The sequence below is a fragment of the Sminthopsis crassicaudata genome, chromosome 3 (genome assembly GCF_048593235.1).
Source record: "Sminthopsis crassicaudata isolate SCR6 chromosome 3, ASM4859323v1, whole genome shotgun sequence".
Taxonomy (NCBI): Eukaryota; Metazoa; Chordata; class Mammalia; order Dasyuromorphia; family Dasyuridae; genus Sminthopsis; species Sminthopsis crassicaudata.
In genome coordinates this window covers 652,066,012-652,088,188 of record NC_133619.1, presented here as the reverse complement: position 1 = coordinate 652,088,188, position 22,177 = coordinate 652,066,012, and the positions used below count along the sequence as shown (strand labels likewise).

At 39.1% G+C, this 22,177-nt stretch overlaps 1 protein-coding gene across 3 annotated transcripts in view; it reads right to left on the bottom strand.

Moving 5' to 3' along the window:
- Positions 1-216: 216 nt before the first annotated feature.
- The window catches only part of PLA2G4C (phospholipase A2 group IVC), a 44,983-nt gene continuing 23,022 nt past the window's right edge, over positions 217-22,177 (bottom strand). For 2 of the 3 annotated variants that reach the window (XM_074307404.1, XM_074307403.1), the window contains 16 exons: positions 19,099-19,265; positions 17,804-17,849; positions 17,520-17,566; positions 17,153-17,264; positions 16,392-16,528; positions 15,717-15,915; positions 15,118-15,235; positions 11,931-12,083; positions 11,468-11,521; positions 11,279-11,344; positions 9,315-9,422; positions 7,751-7,888; positions 7,141-7,236; positions 5,655-5,809; positions 5,259-5,436; positions 217-625 (listed from right to left, as the gene is read on the bottom strand). In XM_074307404.1, coding sequence (XP_074163505.1) covers positions 465-625; positions 5,259-5,436; positions 5,655-5,809; positions 7,141-7,236; positions 7,751-7,888; positions 9,315-9,422; positions 11,279-11,344; positions 11,468-11,521; positions 11,931-12,083; positions 15,118-15,235; positions 15,717-15,915; positions 16,392-16,528; positions 17,153-17,264; positions 17,520-17,566; positions 17,804-17,818 — 1,737 coding nt within the window. In that variant the 5' untranslated portion in view covers positions 17,819-17,849; positions 19,099-19,265 and the 3' untranslated portion in view covers positions 217-464. The remainder of the gene's footprint in view (positions 626-5,258; positions 5,437-5,654; positions 5,810-7,140; positions 7,237-7,750; positions 7,889-9,314; positions 9,423-11,278; positions 11,345-11,467; positions 11,522-11,930; positions 12,084-15,117; positions 15,236-15,716; positions 15,916-16,391; positions 16,529-17,152; positions 17,265-17,519; positions 17,567-17,803; positions 17,850-19,098; positions 19,266-22,177) is intronic. The other variant, XM_074307405.1, reaches the window with a different exon arrangement.

The following is a 22,177-nucleotide window of genomic DNA, read 5'->3' as shown; positions in this document are numbered from 1 at the left end:
CTTCTCTTAAACATGTGAACTAGACATCGTATATATTATCATTTTATAGATAAAGAAATATAAGCTCAGAGGAATCATGGAAATGACCCAGGGTCACATATCCAGTATCTGAGACATGAGTCAAACTCATATGTCCTGACTCTGGGATCAGCACTCCTGCCAATTCTAAGCTTCTGCAAATAGCACTGAGTAAAGCAAGAGGATGAAACAGCAGACTCCTGGAAGTCAAGCCAACATTTTATTGGATCTGGGGAAGCCTAAGTAGAATGTTCCATGAAGTCCCACGAAGCATAAGCATATAAAGCAAAATGCTAGATCCCTAAAACAAGTCAGTCATTTGAAGCATTTAATTGAGAAAGAAATAAGTGTCTCTCCTAAAGGAGGGAATGGCAGCAGGAATGGCAGCTGTTCCCAGGTAATAGAAGCCAGTCTCGGTATGAGAGCAAAAGTTGGGAGGCTGCTTCCTACAAGACTGCCTCTGCCACTTCACAGATCTTTGCCAAGATACGATCCTTGTTGTTTCTCACATTTGCCTTCGAGTCCTCCAGGAGTTGACCCACCTCAGCATCAGAATAGTCTACAAGGCGGAATGTCTCATATGTCTTTCGTCTCTGGTCAATGATTTCTAAGGCAGAGAAAGACAGAACACCATGACGTTAGCACAAGCAGTGTTTTCTGGACTGTGCCCTCTTCATTAGAAGAGAGTTAGCAGGACAGCTAGGTGGCACAGTGGATAGAGCACCAGCCCTGAAGTCAGGAGGACCCGAGTTCAGATCTGGTCTCAGACACTTAACACTTCCTAGATGTGTAACCCTGGGCAAATCACTTAATCCCAATTGCCTCAGCCAAAAAAAAAAAAAAAAAAAAAAAAAGAAGAAGGAAAAAAAAAAGAAAAAAGAAAAAAGAAGAGAGTTAGCTCTAGAAGCCTGTCATCAAAGCAACTCTAAGAAGAGGCAGCCACACCAGATTAATTTATTTGTGAATTCTACCAAACATTTAAAGAATAATTAATTCCAATACTAGACAAACTATTTGAAAAAATAGGGTAAGAAGGAGTCCTACCAAATTCCTTTTTATGATACAGATATGGTACTGATACCAAAACCAGGTAGGGTCAAAACAGAGAAAGAAAATTATAGACTAATTTACCTAATGAATATTGATGCAAAAAATTTAAATAAAATATTAGCAAAGAGATTACAGTAAATCATCCCCAGAATTATACATCATGGCCAAGTTGGATTTATACCAGGAATGCATGGCTGGTTCAATATTAGGAAAACTATTTTTATAATTGACCATATCAATAACCAAACTAATAAAAATCATATGATATCTCAATAGATGCAGAAAAGGAATTTGACAAAATCTAACACCAACATTAAAGAGTATAGGAATAATTGGAGTTTTCCTCAAAATGTTCAGTAGCATCTATTTAAAACCATCAGCAAGCATCATATGTAATGGGGACAAATTAAAACCATTCCCAATAAGATCAGGGATGCAATAAGGTTGCTTACTATCACCATTACTCTTCAGTATTGTATTAGAAACGTTAGCTTCGGCAATAAGAGAAGAAAAAGAAATTAAAGGAATTAGAGTAGGTAATGAGGAAAACAAATTATCACATTTTGAAGATGATATGATGGTATAACTGGAGAATTCCAGAGGATCAACTAAAAAACTATTAGAAACAATCCACAACTTTAGCAAAATTGCAGGACACAAAATAAATCCACAGAAATCATCAGCATTGTTATATATTACCAACAAAGTCCAGCAGCAAGAGATCCAAAGATAAATTCCATTTAAAGTAACTGTAAATAATATAAAATATTTGGGAGTTTACCTGCCAAAGAAAATTCAGGAACTATATGAACACAATTACCAAAAAAAAAAAAAAAAAATTATACTTTCCACACAAATAAAGTCAGCTCTAATCAACTGGAAAAATATCAAGTGTTCATGGGTAAGTTGAGTGAATAAAATAAAAATGACAATACTACCTAAATTAATCTACTTGTTCCACCCCAAACTCTCAAGAAATTATTTTACAGATCTAGAAAAAATTAATAACAAAGTTCATCTGTAAATACAAAAGGTCAAGAATATCAATCAACGGATTAATGAAAAATCAAATGAAGGTGGCCTAGCTATGCCAGACCCAAAACTATTATAATGCAACAGTCATCAAAAACATTTGGTAGTGACTAAGAAATAGTATAGTCAATCAGTGGAGTAGGTTAGGGTCACAGGACAAAATAATCAATGACTATAGTTATCTAGTGTTTGATAATGCAAAGCTTTTGAGATAAGAACTCACTATTTGACAAAACCAGAAATTAGTATGCCAGAAACTAGGCATTAACCCACGCCCAACACCATATGCCAAGATAAGGTCAAATGGGTTCATGATTTAGACATAAAGAATGATATTATAAGCAAATTAGAAGAACATAGGATAGTTTATCTCTCAGATCTGTGGAGAAGGAAGGAATTTGTGGCCAAAGAAGAACTGGAGCTCATTATTTAACACAAAATATCTAATTTGGATTATGTTAGGTTCTTACTAAGTGGATTATATTAAGTTAAAAAGTTTTTATACAAACAAAACCAGTACAGACAAGATTAAGAGGGAAGCAATAAGCTGGGAGAAAAAAAAAATTACATTCAAGGGTTTTGATAAAGGCCTCATTTCTAAAATCTATAGAGAATTGACTCAAATTTGTAAGAATTCAAGCCATTCTTCAATTGATAAATGGTTAAAGGATATGAACAGACAATTTTCAGATGAAGAAATTGAAACCATTTCTAGTCATATGAAAAGACAACTCTGAGGTACCTCTACGCCCATCTCAGATTGGCTAAGATGACAGGAAAAGATAATGATGAATGTTGGAGGGGCTGTGGGAAAACTGGGACACTAATATATTGCTAGTGGAGTTATGAACTGATCCAATCATTCTGGAGAGCAATTTGGAACTATGTCCAAAGGACTATCAAAATGTGCATACCCTTTGATCCAACAGTTGGGTCTGTATCCCAAAGAGATCATAAAAGAGGGAAAAGGATCCACATTTGCAAAAATGTTTGTGGCAGCTTTCTTTGTAGTGGCAAGAAGCTGAGTGGATGTCCATCAGTTGGAGAATGGCTGAATAAATTACAGAATATGGATGTTATGGAATATTATTGTTCTATAAGAAACAATCAGAAAAAAAAAAGATTGCTAAAAATTATTTTACATGTAATTGAGAACTGTTTAATGAAATAAAGACGAAAAAAAGAAAAGAAAAGAAAAAAAAAAAAAAAGAAAGAAACAATCAGGAAGATGATTTTAGGGAGGCCTGGAGAGACTTACATGAACTGATGCTAAGTGAAATGAGCAGAGAGAGAACATCGTACATGGCAACATCAAGATTATAGGATGATCAATTCTAATGGAGATGGCTCTTTTCAACAATGAGGTGATTCAAATCAATTCCAAATGTTCAGTGATGAAGAGAGCCATCTACACCCAGAGAGAGGACTGTGGGAACTGAGTGTGGACCACAACATAGTATTTTCACTCTTTTTGTTATTGTTTGCTTGCAATTTGTTTTCATTCTCACTTTTTCCCTTTTTGATTTGATTTTTTGAGCAGCAAGATAACTGTATAAACATGCATACATATATTGTATTTAACATATATTAACAAATTTAACATATATTGGATTACTTGCCGTCTAGGGGAGGGCATGGGGGAGGGATTTTAGAACACAAGGTTTTATAAGGATCAAATTATCCATGCATATGTTTTGAAAATAAAAAGCTTTAATAAAAAATTAAAATAAAATGAATAAAGAAGAGATAGCCACAGAATCTCAGAAGGACTCTCACGGAATTCTGTCCTCTGACAGCCTTAGCAAGTAATCATCCAACCTCAAATCAAAGACCCCCAATGACATAAGAAAATCAATACCTTCATACCTACTCCCCTTCACATGCTTGATGACAGTGATGATGCCTCCCATAGTCTTTTTACTTGTAAATACTTAAATCCTTCAACCATCCCTTATAGAATTTAGCCTCCATGCACCTTCCCATCTTCCCTCTCTTCTGATATAGAATTAGGCTTCTCTCTCTCCCTCTCTCTCCTTCTCTCCCCCTCTTTTCCTCTCCTTTTCTCCCCTCTCTCCTCTTTCTTTTTTTTCCTCTCTTTTCTTCTTCTCTTTCCCTCTTTCTATCCCTCTCTCTCTCTTCTCTCTTTTTTTCTCTACCCCCTCTCTACCTCTCTCTCCCCTCTCTCTCTTCCTTTTCTTCTTCTCTTTCCCTCTTTCTATCCCTCTCTCTCTCTCTTCTCTCTTTTTCTCTACCCCCTCTCTACCTCTCTCTCCCCTTTCTCTCTCTTCCTTTTCTTCCTCTCTCTCTTCCTTGTCCACTGTTTCTTTAACTCAGCATGTCCAAAACTGATCTTGTTCTTTTCCCTAAACTTTGGCTTCTTCCTAACTTTGCAGTCCCTGTCCATTGTAACCACCCCTCCCAATCACTCAAGCTCACAACCTAGGAGTCATCTTTGGCTCTTCAGTATCTCTTATCCTCTTTGTACCATCTCTCAAATATGGCTTTTTCTTTACCCTAACACTTCCACCACTCTGGTGCAGACCCACATCAGATTACAGCAGGACTACTTCAATAGTCCACTCATGGCTTTGCCTGTCTCAAATCCCTCCCCACTTCAATTCATCTTTCATTCAGCCACCAAAGTGATTTGCTCAGAAAGCCAAACTTCATGTTCAGTTCTGGAGATCCCAATGTCCTCTTCAACAGTTGGGACTAAACTGTTGTGGGATCAGGTATAATCCAAGAACCAAAGCAAAATTCCCCACAGTGGCTTTAGGAACATATCTGGTACTTGCCACATATGCAGAAGAGGATGGATACACCCTGGACCACGTAGAGCTCAACCCAAATCCCATCACCCAAACTACTTAGTCTAGAGAATCTATATGTCTCAAATCCCTCCATCACCAGCACCTAGATGGCAGATACTTAAGCCCTCTCAACACTGGCTATTGCACTGTCCCATTTCAGGTAATACAAAAGTAGAGGGAACAAAGAAGTAGGGATTACAACTTGGAGTTATCCAAAGGCTCTCTTTCCTCAAGTAAACAACCTTCACCCAAACTCAAGCTTACAACCCACAGTGAGCATTCTAGGTGACAGGAAACCCTTTGAATCTGTACTACAATGCAAAGTGACTGTACTACTCAAACACATACCTGTGCTGGAACAATTCACTTTATTGAAAAGTGGGAAGTGAAGGACCACAGGCATCTTCTCCCCTTCAAAGATGTAGAAATCAGAAGGAGCCTCGGCTTCTTGGTCGAGTATAGCTTCATCCACTGGAGGGAACGGGATATTACAGGTTTTGCAGTACTTTTTAGTGGCCTTGATGGTCTGAGAAGAGGGAATACAAACTTATTCTAGGTATTACCCGAGGGTCCAGAAACTGGAGGATCTCTAGAAACTTTCAAATATTTTCCCAAAATTACACTTTCTAAGAAGAGAAAGTGATGGTAATCAGAGAGAAAAAAAGACTGGATTAGGGTCATACCATGAATCAGGGATTAGAATTCATATCCCAAGCAAGGGCTCATTCTTGCTTGACCCATTACCTCAAATGGATCCCCTTCACTGAAGTCAAAGGAGAGGATGATATCACTGTTCCGCATTGGGGGTAGGACCAGGGGATAGGCAGAGTTGATAGCCAAGCCAGCATCCATCAAATACATACTTTCATGATCTGTGAGAGGCTTGTCCTTAATGTCTTCTGGAGGAAAAAAGACCAGAGATTCTCTCACAAAAGCAGAGTTGGAGCTGGTAAACCCCACTCTTGAATCAAAATCACATGAACTATTGCCTAGGAAAAAAACAAAACTTCCAAGATGTGTCTATTCATTCTGATGTCTAGCTGTGGCCTCATCCACCATCTACCAGTTACAGAGTCTCTTCTATTCACTAATAAGAAATCACCCTAAGGATGCGCCCTGAAATTCCCCTCATACTAGACCTGTGATGGAAAGTGCTGTTCACATCCAGAGAGAGAAATATAGAGAGTGAATGTGGATCAAAGCATAGTATTTTCACCTTTTTGTTGTTGTTTGTTTTTTCTCTCATGGTTTTTTCCCCCCTTTGATCTGATTTTCTTGTGCAGCATGATGAATATAGAAATTTGTTTGGAAGAAAGGCACATGTTTAACCTCTATTGGATTACTTGTTATCTTAGGGACAGAGGAGAGAGAAAAAAATGGAATACAAGATTTTGCAAAGATGAGTGTTGAAAATAATCTTTTTATGTATTTGAAAAAAATAAAATACTGTTAAAAATTTTTAAATTCTTCTCACACTTTCCATTCCTGCTCTCTTTCTCTACTTTCTTGCTTATTTTATGGTTCCCCGTGCAATTAGGGCTCCAAGAATGATCTTTGCTAGAATAAGAAAAGTGGAAGGTGAATAGAAGAATGAGATATGAGAAAGAGTGAGTTAATTTTTCTCCCTGACCCCAGATAACAAAACTAAGAGCAATGGAGAAGGGGAAATACTATGATAGAAAATTCACCCAAAATAAAGGAAAAGCTTCCTAATAGGTCACACCTCTCTTGCCTCTTTACATTTTTATTGGTGGTCCCCCATGTCTATAATACCTTTCCTCCTCATTTTTATATCCTGGCTTCCTTGGTTTCATTAAAGTCTCCCTTTCCAAAAGAAGCTTTTCCTGATCCCCTTTAATATTCCCTCGACATTCCCCAATTGGTCCTTTCTGTATCTCATTTGGTTCTAGTTGTTTACATGTTATATTCACCATTAGACTGTAAACTTCTGGAAGGGAAAGACTGAGTTTTATTTTTACCTTTCTTTGTACCTCCACTGCTTAGCACAGTGCCTATAGTAACAGCAACACATATTAATATGAAACAACAGATAGTCATCCCAACATAGAATGGGCCATCTTGGAATGTTATCTCAATCACTGAAGATCTTCCACAGAAAGGGAACAACCACTTCCCAGAGATGATATATAGATGCCCAGATCTATATTGGATAAGGGTGATCACTCCAGTCCTTTCCTACTCAAATACTGTAATCCTAAAAAGCCCTTACCATACTTGTACAGAAAGTTATTTGTTGTTCCCCACGTCCATGATAAGAAACACTTGTAAGTCTTCCATAAAAACTTTAGGAAAGATGGGACACTGCCTAGAGAAAGAGAAATTAGAATCAAAACCAAAGATACCTATGAAGGAGGTCCAGTGTTGGGAAAAACAGGGACCAAAAAGGCAGATAAATTCTGTAGAAAAAGCAAAGAAAGTAGCCATAAGATCTGAATTTGAGGCCTGGTTCTGATGCTTACCAGCTTGCCCAAGCTATTTCTATTCTTCAGACTTTAACTTCAATTTCTATAAAATGAGGGAGTTATACTAAATCAATTCTGAAATCCCTTATAACATTAAACCCATTATCCTGGAATATTCTAGTCTAAGAACTAGATCTTGGGCACACACTCACCCTTTTCTGAGCCTCAATTTCACCACCATGCAGAAAGAGGTTTTGGAAAAGCCATTTGTAGCTGGTCCTTGAGCTACGATACTCTGTAGAATTCCAGAAGGGTGCATCCTACTTCCCACTGTCCTCACCTGCTTCCAGGGAGCATGTTGGCAGTCTAATAATGGTTACCACTGCAGTTTCAGGGAAAATTTCAAATTTCACTCACTTTTTTCCACCATTTCTTGACTCAAGGTCTTTTCCAGTAATTCCTTGATGAGTTGTCTCTGTTGATCTCGAGTTCTCTGGTACGAAAATTTGATCATGTGGCTAGTCAATGTCTCAGCCTCAAAAAAGGAGGTGTTCCCTGTGGCCAGAAAGAGGATGTGTCAACCTGTGCCCCTTCTGAGGGCTCTACATATACTGACTGAGTGGCTCTGTGTCATGACCCTTTACATTCAGGAATTCAGATAGTCGAGACTAGAGGAAGGAAGGACAAAAAATGTGGAAAGTAATGAACACATCCTTCTGGACTCCAACTACATCCTGATGCTCACAGACCAGGTATGTCAGCACCTTGGCCAGCTCATTCTAGTCTTCACAAAGGCTCTGTTCAGGAAAATGTGTCAGATGTTTTTAGAGGACATTGCACCTGAAGTACTTTGGGTAGTCCTCAAGAGTTTTGAGAAGAAAACTGAAAAATTATTCCTTTATGTCTACTTCTGTACCCATCCTGTCATCCTCTTATCTATCCTTCACTCTACTTCCCACCCCCATGGTCCCCTTTTCCTTGCTCTCCTTACCACATCTCACTGACGTAAGACTAGGTGTTGTTACAGAGCAGGAAATTGGGATGCAGTTAGAACTCCGTTATGGGCCAGAACTTGAAACAAGGTGCTAAGTCAGTGGAATTGACAGAGACAATGATTATTTAGCATGGTATTTAACAGTTCTCTAGTTCAGTACATGTACTTAGTATTTCCTAGAGTTCTATAAGATTCACACCTTTAAGAGAGCATATATAAGCTAGAAGCCTCAACCAGGATTCAGTCAAGGACATTCAGAAGCCAGAGCTCAAGCTCTCGGAACCAGGACTATAGAAGGCCTCTAAGAAAGCTAACCAGGCCACAGGAAAGGAAACAAATCTTGGAAAGAGACAATAAAGGATTTGGACTTTACTACCTGGCTGCATTTGGGGTGATTACTGAACTGAAACTAAGGCTGCCTCCAGAGACCCCAAGGAAACCTCAACAAGAAAATATTACATTTCACAGAAGAATATTACAGAACTCAGTTTCCTATCTCAACCAAATCTCTTCTCAAACTGGGGACCCTCAGGAGTGAGATCTACATCATCATACCAGAGCTGTCTCAATAGCACAGGTATATCCCTTCCCTCAGACTAAGAGATTCCCCCAGGACTGTCTAAACCTCACACCAAAGACTCTTGGAAAAGAAAATTGTCTCCTCTTTTAAACCAAAAGTTGGTGTCTTGTCTTATTTATCAAGTCAAAGACTTTTTGAGCATAGAGTTAATAAAAGATAAGATACACACACACACACACAGTATAGGATTAAGTCTATAGTATGTAGTTGCAATAAGCCTGGATTTAAACACCTTGGTTCATCTCTCAGCTCTCTCCCTTACTCCTTGTTGCATCTAAAACAAATCCCTTATGTTTCTTTTCTGCAAAAGAGACTAAGGGTAATTCTAGTTTTGATAACCTATGAAATACTGCTCAAGTTGGGGATCTCTCCATAGTCCTGAATACCATACAGGAACCCCTTCTTACCTGCCATTTTAGCCTGTAGATTTCTCAAGATGGGTAGATAGTCTCCATCTGTTTGGAAGGTGTAAACCAAGTTGAATAAATCTTCTATCATGATTTTCAAAACAGCTCCTGGTAAGAAAAAAAAAAATCACAATATAAACAATTTTTTACTTCCTCAGCCCCAGGGGTCAAGCAGAGGTGGCTGAGAGGTAAAGAACCTTTTCTTCAGGTAAGAGACTAGAAATGAGAAATCTATCTATTTACAAGGAGATATCTACTGGTCCAAGCTTGAAGGTCCTGGGAGGAGTCAGTAATTCTAGCCCTTAAGTCACCTCTGATACCATACCAACACCAAGATCTTTATAGAAGAATCCATAACCTCCTTTGATCCCCTATATTGATCACCCTAGGAGCACAGTCTTCTTTAGAGTCATCCTAAATCTCCCTTGCTGGATAGCAGAAAATTTAGTGGAAAGAGTATTTGAACATTTGACATTTCATATTGTATAATATTAGTCAAGTCACTTCCCTCTTTGACCCACTTCAGTTTCTTCATCTCTAAAATGAGGGTGATGATATTTGCATGATCCATTTGTCCAAATTCTGTTGGGAAATGATTTGTAGACTTTAAAGCATTATGAATATAGGAGTGATGATACAATCATGAAGATGATTGAGTGAAAGACTATATCACAGTCCAATTTTCCTTTCATTTTCTCAAATGGTAAGAACTATATTGTGTACAATACAGTTGTGTAAGACTCGTGTGTTCTAGTGAATCTCTACCTCTACAATGGGATAGTGCCCCCAAAACAACTCCAAATTCAAAATCTACAGGGGGAACCACTCTGAATATTGTTTATGTAAAGTGCTGTCCCTTTGTTATGTGATCTTTTTGGTAGCTTAAAGGAGTGGGGAAAAAATACTAATGTGAAATAATGACAAAATGAACCTGAAAAGCACCTATATGCTAAAATAACTTGACACTGGCTTCAGTAGCCCAAAAGAAGTTATTGGGTGGCTTTGCTCAATAGGAGAGCAACTCCCTGAAAAAATGATTTTGCCCACCAAATGATGCTTGGTACATATTAAAGAGAATTTTTTTTAAATTTGAAGATTATTCCCAGAATCACTTGCTCCTCCAAATTCATGGGTTTTTCTACTGATTTGACTTACTCTTTGACTTTAGTAAGTATGTGTCCACTCTTCTCCCTTTCCCCTCCCTTCAGGACACTGTCAGAGTGTGACCCAGGCTTATGGGTAGACTAACTCCCATTATTTCTGTGTTTGGCTATTACTACTGAGTAAATGTTATGATTATTTAATAAGTGCTTCACGTTTATGAGCCATTAATCCCTTTTTGTCTCTGATCCCCTATACACTTAAGGGAATTGACTGGGTTTCCCTTTCACAAGTTAACCTGCTAAATCTCAAAGTGTTGAAACAATGAACATAGTTACAGAGTATAGTTCCCACTGAATACGAGAGCTATAAGGTATCATTCAAGCTATTGATTCCAGGCCATATAATCCAGCTCATGAAAATTTCTTTTTTTTTTTTTTTTTCCTGAGGCTGGGGTTAAGTGACTTGCCCAGGGTCACACAGCCAGGAAGTGTTAAGTGTCTGAGACCAGATTTGAACTGGGGTCCTCCTGAATTCAGGACTAGTGCTCTATCCATTGTGCCACCTAACTGCCCCCTAACTCATGAAAATTTCAAGCAAGATGAGTATATTTATGTCGCCATAATCCCCTAATATCAACCCAGTTTTTAAAATGGATCCTTGGGGCAACTAAGTGGCACCGTATATAGCGCACAGTGGTCCTGAAATTAGGAAGACCTGTGTTTAAATCTCACCTCAAATACTTACTAGCTATGTGACTCTGAACAAGTCACTTAATCCTGATTGCCTCCAAAAAACCAATCTTTGGCACCCAGAGTCAAGCCTATCCCAAGACATGAGAGGATCTGAGTTCAGGTCCTTACCTTCAGGATCAGAAATGAGCTTTTTTTCCTCGGTGTTTAAACCACGAATAAATTTCAAGAAGAAATCTATAAGGAAAATGGAAATTCTTTCACTAAGGATTAAGAAAAAAGCCTATCCCCGTCTCATGCCCCACCTTGTTTCCCTTCCTTCTCTCTGAGCCCAGATGAACACCTGTTTCTCACACCCACCTTTGATGGCCTTGAGAACAGTGTCTTTGTCGGCCAAAACGCTGCCACATAATGCTGTAGAGAAAAAGAGGGGGAACAAATCCAAGAAAGATATTAAAGGGGTTCTCATTTGGGTCTTTGTAGCTTTAAATATTAAAAGAAAACTGTCTGTCCATTTGCCCTGCTTCTACTAACCCTTTCAGATTAGTAGAGAGTACAAACACTTAGCTAGGGACATGGAAGGAATCTGGGTACCAAATTATATGAAGAGTTCCTAAGGTTCACGTCAAAAAGTAACCTCACACAGCACTGCAGAGGCTTTTCAAGATGTTCTTATTCTCTCAGGGAACCCCAAATTTGAGGAACCTCTGGAACCAGGATTCTAATTAGATGCCAAAGAGTGTGAAAGCAACATGTAAAGAAGGGATGACCCCATTGCTCCTGTTTGCTCTGCCTCTTGTTGGAGGAGAGATTCAAACTTTACCTCGAAGATAGGAGAAATCCCTTTCTTCTTCTTCTTGGATGAGCTTCCCTCCCTCAAACTTGCTCCCATAATGAGTGGTAGAGACATAAGCACCAGGTTTTGAGTTGGCAAATGAGTAGCCAGCCCAATCAGGAGTGAATTCAAACCAGGCATCTGGGAAAATAACAAAACCAGGGCTTTGGTGAGCAGGTTTTACACCAGGGGAGGGAGAAGGATAAGATTCATACTCAGGAAATTTTACATCTCAGTCTGGGATTTTTACTCACACCAATCTGGGACTTTATATCCAGCTACATTCCCACTAAGACAGCCTCACTTCCTGTTCCCTATCTCCTACTTTTCCTAGAGAGATCTCCTCACTGAACAAGTCGCTTTCTAGTGATTCCCTGGCACTAACCACTGGACTGAATCAAGAAAGGAGACTAGACCAAACTCAATGGGAGAAAACCAGATTGATCAATCAGGCAATTTTGTTTAATAAGGTACTAAAAGACAAGTTGTAAACACTTTGTGTTTACCAAAAAAAAATGTTTTATGTAAAAAACATAGGGTATTTTACATAAAATAAAATAGGCTTCTAAAAATGGCTGAGGCTCACAACAAGCAATGGAGAAGAGGAATGCCCTGCAATGAGTCTGTGATGTTTATATTTCTGCCAGTCAAATGACTCCTTCTTTGTTCAAAATGCAGGCTGCTCTCCATCCCAAGAGAGAAGAATGAAAACACAACAAACTGTGAGATTTAGAAGGGATCTCAGCAACCATATAATCCAGTGCTCACTTACCCTAATCCTAATTCGCTCTGGCAAATGGCCATCCAGAATCTGCTGGAACAGCTCTAAGAAAGAAGGTCCCACCTCAACATGGAGGCCACCAAGGATCACACCAGGGCAGCAGGAAGGCAATTCTACTTTCAAACAATTCAAATGATGGGAGAATTTTTCTTATATCAAGGCTAAATCAATCTCTTTGTGAATTCTCCCCCCATTGCCATAAAACAGAAGAAAATCTACTCCCTCCTCTACAGAACAATCATCCACACATCTGGACAGCTCCCATGTAGCCCTAAGTCTTCTCTTCTTCAAGCTAAACATTCCCAGATCTTTCACCTAATCCTCATATGTCATGAACCCAGTTGCTCTCCTTTGGGCATCTCGTCAATGTCCCTCTTAAACCATGAGCCCAGAACTTAACACGGTACAGTGACAAAAAAGATTCAAATAACTCATCTCCATGCTCCACATTATTCTTTTAAATATTATTCTTTTAAAAAAAACTTTTAAAAGTGTAAGTGAGGCTTCAATGTGAAAATTAAAAATTTAAGAAAGATGTGAAGAAGCAAAAGGGAAATTTGATGTGTATAAGGAAGATGGAGAATGGAAGAATGTCACAAAGTTGAGGAAAGGAAGGTGTGCCGTTGCACATTTGAAATCTAAAAAGCAAAGTTGAGAAAAGATGAAAATCAGTGGAGAAAGAAAAAGAGGAGATTTTGTCATCAGAGTATAGTACAGATCGTTTGGACAGAAAGAGAGGAGATTTTGTCATCAGAGTATAGTACAGATCGTTTGGACAGAAAGAGAAAATAAATGAGCTCAGGGAAGAAATCACAGAGGTAAGACAGTGTAGTGGGGGCAGCTAGGGGGCACAGTGGATAGAGCACCAGCCTTGAATTCAGGAGGACCCGAGTTCAAATCTGTTCTCAGACACTTAATACTTCCTAGCTGTGTGACCCTGGGCAAGTCACTTAACCCCAGACTCAGAAAAAAGAAAAAAAAAAGAGTGTAGTGATGGAGGACTTTGATATATAATCCAGCTCACTGCTGGAGTTCTCTCTACTAAAAACAGAGGAACTCATCACCTTTGACTTACATTAGTGTTCATTTCATCTCTTAAAAGGTTAAGGAACCAACAAGGAGAAATCCTGTGTTGGATATGATTCTTGTTAACAGGAAGGAACTTGCGGCTGACGGAGAAATGGTGGGATCCTTGCTGAAAAGTGACCAATACCTCTTAGACTTTGTGAAAAAATGGGTCACATTCAAACATCCACCCTAAATTTCTAAGAGTTCTGAGGAAAGATAGGTATGGCCCATAGACTACAATTCTACAGGGGAAGTCAGCCCAGAAGCCACGAGGAATTCTCAGGGATGAAATTCTGAAGATAAAAAGAAACAATTCTGAGGAGGAGGAAAAATAAAATCATCTGAAGAGACCACAGTGGATACAGAAGGAACTCATCAATGCATCTAATGTTGTGAAGATACATAATAGAAGCAGACAGATGCAACAGAATGTGAATACAAAGTCATAGAACAGTCTTGTAAGAATTGTGTCAAGAGTGTCAAAGTTCAGAATGAACAGAGGTGGGCAAAGGTGTCTTAAAATGAGGAGGGAAAAAAAGTTGGTAGCTATGTTAAAGGAAAAGAAAAGTCAAAATGGTGGGGCTACTGGCTAAAGATATATCGCATAATGATAATTGATAAGAGAGAGAACACAGAAATGCTCATTTATTTTCCTTCTATTTTCTCCATCAAAGAAAAAGATTTTTGCACTATAAAAATGCAAAATGAAAAGAAAATGCTCATCAAATTTGCAGATAACTGGCTATCTCGCCTAAGTTTATGTTATCACAACAGATAACCAAGTCAGGAGCCCAGAAATTTTTAGCAGGCTACCTACTAAAGTATCAGGCTAAATCGAAAAAGCTGAAATTCAATAGAGATCCCACGTCCTATAGCTGAGATTCAAAAGGTAACTTCTCGAGTCTAAGAAAAAGTGGAAAGCATGGTTTGCCACACAGACATTTGTCTAACAAAGAGATGAGTGGTTAGATGGCAGCAAGCTCACTATCGATCAGTCGTGCATTGCTGAGCCGCACAGCATTGGAGAGGAGTTAAGTCTGAGAAAACTGGCAAAGTAGGAAGAGGGCCAGGTGGTGAAGGGCTTTACATGTCAGTCAGGGGGTGGAGCCAGTGGTCAGGAATGGTGAACTGGGAGTTCTTATGATGGTTTGGGTTAGACCAGATGATCACCGAGAACCCTCCAACTCTGAAATTCTCAGAAGATTGCGCAAATTTTTAACAAGATCCCACTCCATGGGCTATGCAGACAGACCATCCTAAGGCCTCTGGGACAGATCTCTTCCCACCCAAAGTCTCCTCCATGGGAGATACCAGGGCCATGCTCACTCATAATGTTCTCCTCTCCACCAGACTTGAGGGAATGGTCGATGGTGGCGAATATGGGATATGGCACAGTCCCCAGGTCAGAATGATGTTTCACACTGGACAGAGAGGTATCTAAAAGCTGATAGGGAGAAAGAAATTGCAACGTAAAAAAATGGGAAGATATGTCCCCCACAGAGCTAGGAGGTGCCAGGTTACCAATTCACAGGATTTGAAGCTGGAAAGGACCTTAGACCTCCTCCAACCTTGTCATTTCTCAAATAAGGAAATTGAGGTCTGGAGAGAGAAAGCTATTTGTGCTAGAGCACACAAGAATCAGTGCAGAGACCAGGTCTCCTGCCTCAAAATCTAAGTTACTTTTAACTAGGTCAGGATGGAAGGGACTTTCTCTGCCTCAAACCAATAAGTTAACATGAGATAACCCAACAGTGCTCCCAACACTTAGCACAGTATCTGGCACATGCTTAAAAAATGCTAGTTGATTGACCAGAATCAGGAGGCTGGGGCCAGGACAGCCACCCAAAAAGGGGGGATAGAATGTGAACACCTTCACCCTGAGATCTCCCTGCTCCAGATCCCCTGGGTCTCAATGGAGAGCTTACTTCCTTAGTTAAGTAGTAGACAAAGGAATAGGACCAGAAGTCAGTGAGAGAATAGTCATCCCTCTCTGCAGCCCTACAGAGCCCATCCAGGGCAACAGAGAATTTCCAGGAGTCCTCCCGAAGCCGCCTTCGGAGCTCATTTTCTGCCTTCACCAGGTCCTGCCACCTATCACTCTGGGTGTAGAGGGAGGACATGCACCTAAGAATAAGAAAAACATCTGTCTGCCTGACTGGTAAAAAAAAAATATGGCCTGTTACAAAGCCATTATGCAACTATGTAGTGCCAGAGTGCACAGAGTACCTACCCTGGAGTTAAAATATAACCTCCGATTCTTACTAGCCATAGGTCCCTGTGGAATACAGAATCTGGGTGATGGGAACCAGCTTCTCTTCCTTACAGTGGAGCTGTGGATTCCCTTCCCAGAGACAGAATACACACTGAGAGGTCCTTACCTGTTAAGTACCGACTTAGCACTTAGTAAGAACCTAATATCTCAGAGAATGGGCATGGGATAATGCAAGGGCTTCTGGGAAAAATTACTTCAACCAATGAACTTGCTCCTCCTAAGCATTCAAGCTCTTCCCCAGGAATTCACAAGTAAAACTCCCCGTAAAGGCCAGAACTAGAGAATTGTCAAGTACTGACTTAGCACTTAGTAAGAACCTAACACTTACCAGGTGGAGCCAGAGACTCCTGCAAGGTATGTAATCAGGTCCAGGAGCCCCACATGGCTCAGCTCACTAAGGACACCTTGGCAAGCTATGGCAGCCCTCAGGCCCCCACCAGAGGCCAGGACAGAAACCACGGGACCCTAGGCACAATAGAGAGAGAGGTGAAACTAGCTTCCTTGGGTCCATGCCTGGAAAGAGAGGTGAGGGAGGGAAATGTTACATCAGGGGAGAGGAATGGTAGGTAGGTTCATATTTGGGCAAGTTACACTCAGAGTTAGGAAGAGGGTAAGGATTCATACCTCGGAAGAAGAGAAGATAATGATAGAATTTCCATTGAAAGGAGGAAGGGGAAAAGGTTAATGATTTACTCATGGAAAAGAGGAGGACCTGTAAAAGTATGGAGAGGAAAGATACCAGGATCTAAACCCTGGAAAAACTGGAACAGAGATGAATAAAACAGGAAATGGAAAGAGGGAAAGACTAGAATTGGGTCCAATCATCAGGCAATTCCCAAGTATCTACTTCAGGAAAACTTCTGCAGAACATCCAGATGCTCCTGAGTTCTGTTCCAACCATGGCCTCCAAGGTCCCATACTTTTTTTTTCTTTTTTTTCCCCCTTTTTCTGAGGCTGGGGTTAAGTGACTTGCCCAGGGTCACACAGCTAGGAAGTGTTAAGTGTCTGACACCAGATTTGAACTTGGGTCCTCCTGAATTTAAGGCTGGTGCTCTATCCACTGCGCCAACTAGCTGCCCAGTCCCATACCTTTTTAACATTGAGGCCCATCTTCTTCAGGGTGCTCAAAACATGCTCCCCCCGATTTTTCACTGCTGCCTTCTCTTCATCTGAGACTCCAAAATGGATACTGATGTCAGAACTGGCCAGAATATGAAGAGGTTTGTTATAGACAGCTCCTTAGACTCAACCTCTTGACTCTAAGTTGACTGACTTGAATTCTGCCCTGGAAGTTCTTCCCATCATCAGGCTGAACCCTTCACCTTCTCAGTTTATAGCCCTGGCTCCTAATCTGCCACCCCAGGGACCCACCTGCTCCTAACCCTTCTCAAACTTTTACCAAGCCACCCACATATCAAATTGAGAGTATCCTACAAGGCTGGGGCCTCCCCCTCACCTTTCAGCACCTTTGCCAGGATGACTCTTGACATTGCAGGCAACTTGCTGCAAAAGAAAGAGGTCCTTTATACAGGACCATTAGTAAAACTGCCTCCCCTCACCCTCACCCTCTTCAGTGTCTACAGCCAAGAACCCCCTTCTTCTGACAGCTCCTCTTAGCATTTCAGGACATTCCCAACCACTTCTCTCCACTCTCACTCCTCTGCCCCAAGGTGACCATTTCAGTCTCACATATGAAGTTACCTAAAAGATACCAAGTTGACTCAGAAATTAGGGCAATACCTGGGGTGTAGTCATGCCTTCTGTCCTCCTCTGATCACAGAAAGATCTAAAATGGGGGTAAAAAAAGGGAGGGTGGGAGGAAGAAAGCAGAAGCTGCCTACAAGGGCCTCTGTCTTTTCTGCATTTCCAATTCTATCTCCCCAGCTCTAAATCCCAGCATAACCATACAATCCCAGTGCTTGTTTCTCCCTTCTTTGTTCAGATGAAGCCGGACCTAAGCGGAGATTTCCAAAGCTGCCTGAATTGTCCCTCTTTCCTTCTCTCTCCCTCCTCCCCTCCCTCTTTCTCCCTCTTAACTCTTCTCTTCTTTTCTTCCTTTCCCGACCTTTCTTCTCTCTTTTCTTCTCTTCCTCCCTTTCTCCCCCCTTCCTCTCCCTCTTTCCTTCTCTCCCTCTCTCTCCCCCCCCCCTTTTCTTTACTGTTAACTTTATCAGCTTTCATGGGCTTAATTGTTATTTCTATGAAATGATTTTGGATATAAGTCTTGCAATGACTTCTCTAATCTTAATTCCATATCGTCAGCTTCCTACTGGACTTTTTGAACATGACAAAACAACAATATTTTAAATTCAACATATCAAAAAAAAAAAAAAGAAAGAAAGAAAGAAACTCTCCCTGTTTCAAACCCATTCTTGTTTTAAAGTTTTTATTTCTGCCAAAGAGTCCACTATCCTTCCTCAACCAAAAGATCATCCTGAGCATCCCTATTCCCACTCTCCATATCCAATAATCTGTAAAGTCCCGTCATAATTATCTTTGCAGCATCTCTTGAAAGTACCCCCCTTCTCCCCTCTAACACTGTCCCTACTCTGGTTCAGGCTCTCATTTCAGACCATTTCCATAGCCTGGTCTCAAGCCTCTCCCTACTCCTCCATTCAGCCTTCAAAGTGACTTTCCTAGCATGTTCTTCTGCTCACATCACTCCTCTACACAATAAATTTCATAGGATCCCTATTGCCTCTAGGATTATGTATAGATTCCTTGATTTTACATTTAAATACTTTTACAATTGATGGGGACTTCCAGGTCATGTGAGCCACAGGATGGTAGACTAAACATTTTCTCTGACTTCCACAACTTCTCAAATTTTTTAAAGTAGAAATTATGTTCCAAAGATAAAGCAGCTTCAACTGTTTCCATGATCTAAGACACCCAGAATCAAAAAGATTTTTAAAAACCCCAGAAAGTGATACTCACTGATCCTGAACTCTATCAGCACCCTTCCCCCATTTCATACAATTCCAGCAGCAGATCAGCAGACCCACGAATAAAACACAAGCTTATATCAAACTCACCTCTAAATCCCAGTCTCCCCTCCCTCTTTTCAGGGCTGTGGAAACCTCTGCTCCAGGTTGGGGAAGTTATCTCTGGGCTAAGAAGCACCAACTCCAGTGAAAGAGAAAGTAGCTTTTGAAGAAGGCAAGAAAAATGGGCTTTGAACTGCTGGAATCCAGCTAGAGAACTAAGGAGAAAGGAAATGGGACCAGTCAGCAAAGCCAGTGAAAACCTGTGCAACATTCCATTAAGCCTAAGGGAAAGAGCACAGCATCCCCCCCCCCCCCCCGGGGCCAATTTTAACCACCCAAAAATCAGAAGAGACAGAGACCTAGATTGGGAAACCATAAATTGCCCAGTATGGGAGGAGACACAACATCCACAATCAGAGGGGAAGGAGTTAGAAGTGAGCAATAAAGGAAAATATAGGATGAGGGGGATTAGGGGAAAGAGAGACTAAAAGGACTAAAGATTCCAAGGAGAAGAAATCTCTTTCTCTGTTTTTATGCTTCCCAGTTTATGAATCAGTACCATATTTATATTGTAAAGGAAATTTAGGACTCCTTATTTGAATGTTTTCCAAATAGTCTATATAGTATTTGAATTAAATGTTCTTTAAATGTCATCTGACCCTGAAGATTTTTTTTCCACAAGGAGTTCACTGATGGCTTGTTCAATTTTTTTTTTTAGATGGGATTGTTTTAAGTAGTCTCTTTCCTCCTTTGTTAATCTGGGCAATTTATATCTTTTTAAAATATTCATGCCTTTTTCTTAGATTGTCAGATTTATTGGCACATGATTGGGCAAAAGTAACTAATTATTGCTATAATTTCCTTTTTGTTGATGTCAAATTTACTCCTTTCATTTTTGATGCTGGCAATTTGGTTTTCTTCTTTTTTAATCAAATCAACCAATGATTTATCTACTTTATTGTTTTTCCCCCATAAAACCAGGTCCTAGTTTTATACATTAATTCTATACTTTTCTTACTTTCAGTGTTGACTTTCAGAATTTCTTTTTCTAGTTTTTGGGTTTTTTTGTTTTTGTTTTTGTTTTGTTTTTTAGTTAAATGGCCAAGTCATTGATCTACTCTTTCTCTATTTAACTGATGTAAGCATTTAGAGATAAAAAATTTTCTCTAAGTACTATTTTGGTTGCATCCCATAAATTTTTTGGTATGCTATTGAATTTAATAAAATTATTGCTTGTTTCTATGTTTTCTTTGACCCATTCTTAAAATTAGATTACTTAATTTTTAACTAATTTTAATCTATCTTTCCATGGCTCTTTATTGAATGTAATTTTATTGCATTATCAACTGAAAAGAATGCATTTAATATTTCTATTTCTCTGCATCTGATTGTGAGGATTTTATGCCCTAATACATGATCAATTTTTGTGTAAGAAGCATGTACTTTGGAGAAAAAGGTATATCACTTTCTATTCCTATTCAATTTTTTCCAGAGATCTTTAATAAGTAAATTTTCTAAAATCCTATTCATCTCCTTAGATTCTTTCTAGTTTATTTTTTTTGTTAGATTTATCTAGTTCTGAGAGATAAAAATTAAAGTCTCCCCACTAGTCTAGTTTTACTATTTCCTCCTTTAATTAATTTAACAAGAAGAAATCTCAAAGACCTTGAATGTAAATAGATAAATCAAGAGGCAAAACACTAAAAAAGAAGAAAACACAGCCTCCAGATTTTTGTCAATGAGTTCATGTATCTATAAATAAATAAATACTACAAAAAAAGATCAGGCAGAGGACTCTGTAAAACTTGGAGAAAACACAGAATCACAGTCTACTATAAAAGAGAAATGAAAATTATGGAAGAAGAATTTCTGTCCTGCCCAGCAAAAATAATGAGCAGAATAGAAAAACTTGAATCTGCAATGTCAAGCTTCCCCATAGAAACAAAAGAGAGAATAATGAATTGGGATGCAAATGCTCAGAAATGAAAAGCACTCCAGAAGAGAAGTCAAAAAAGCAAGAACATTAAAATAAAATATGCTCACTATACAAATAAAACATACAGATTTCGATGACAAAATTGGAAGTCTTTTAGAACATGACAGAACAAAAAACTTTAGTACCATAATGAAGGAAATAATAGAAGAAAACTTCCCAAATTTTCTGAGCATAGAAAATGAAATTCTAATTGAAAAAATTTGCAGATTGTCTCCAGAAAAAAAAAAAGAAAGAAAAAAAGGCATTTCTTTAAACATTTAGTGTAAACAACTCAATTCATAGACAACGAGTTGTGCAATTCATCAGGACTTTCATATACTAAGGAAAGGACATTCAAATAATACAAGACTATTCTGCACCTACTAGAAAAAGGAGGCAGGAATGGAATAATATGTTCCAAAGAGCATAAGAAGCTCAGGGTATAGGCCAATGTGATCTACCCTGCAAGTCTGAGTTTAACCATACAGACAAAAAAATATATATATTCAATTTTTTAAAATATGAAATTTTTTAAAAAAGAAAGTTAGAACTGAAGAGATTTCCTTCTTAAATACCACAAACAACAGAATTACAGAAGGAATGAATAAATGCAGATACCAACAGAGTGACAACAGTGAGATTTCTTTCTAAAAGTGGAGAAGACAGGGGTGAATGCAGAAATCTGGTAGAAGTAACAATGAAGAGACAGATGGGAGGCATTATAGACAGAACGTGGTGACATTCTGACACTGGTGAATGTTTCTTTTGTAGAACTACATCATAACATGGGAGGGTGCATAAAAAGAGAAGAATAGAATAATCAAGAGAGTTTTTAAAAATCCTTTTTTTGTAAAGGGTTACCAAAAAGTGACATTTTAAAAAACTAATAAATAGGTGAAGAAGAGAAGAAAAAGGAGGTATATATCTGAGAGGAAAAGAACAGGGAGAGAGGTCTAAGAAATACATAACCAAATAAAATCAAGAGAAAAATTAATCAACAAAACCCTAAAAAAAATGGGGTAGCAAATGAGGAAAGGGGATCAGAGATTAGAGAAAAAAATTTCAGTGGAGACAAAGTCACCTTACAAAAAGATAAAAGTAACTGAAAGAACATAATACTGTATTTACAATGAAACATAGGAAAAACAAACT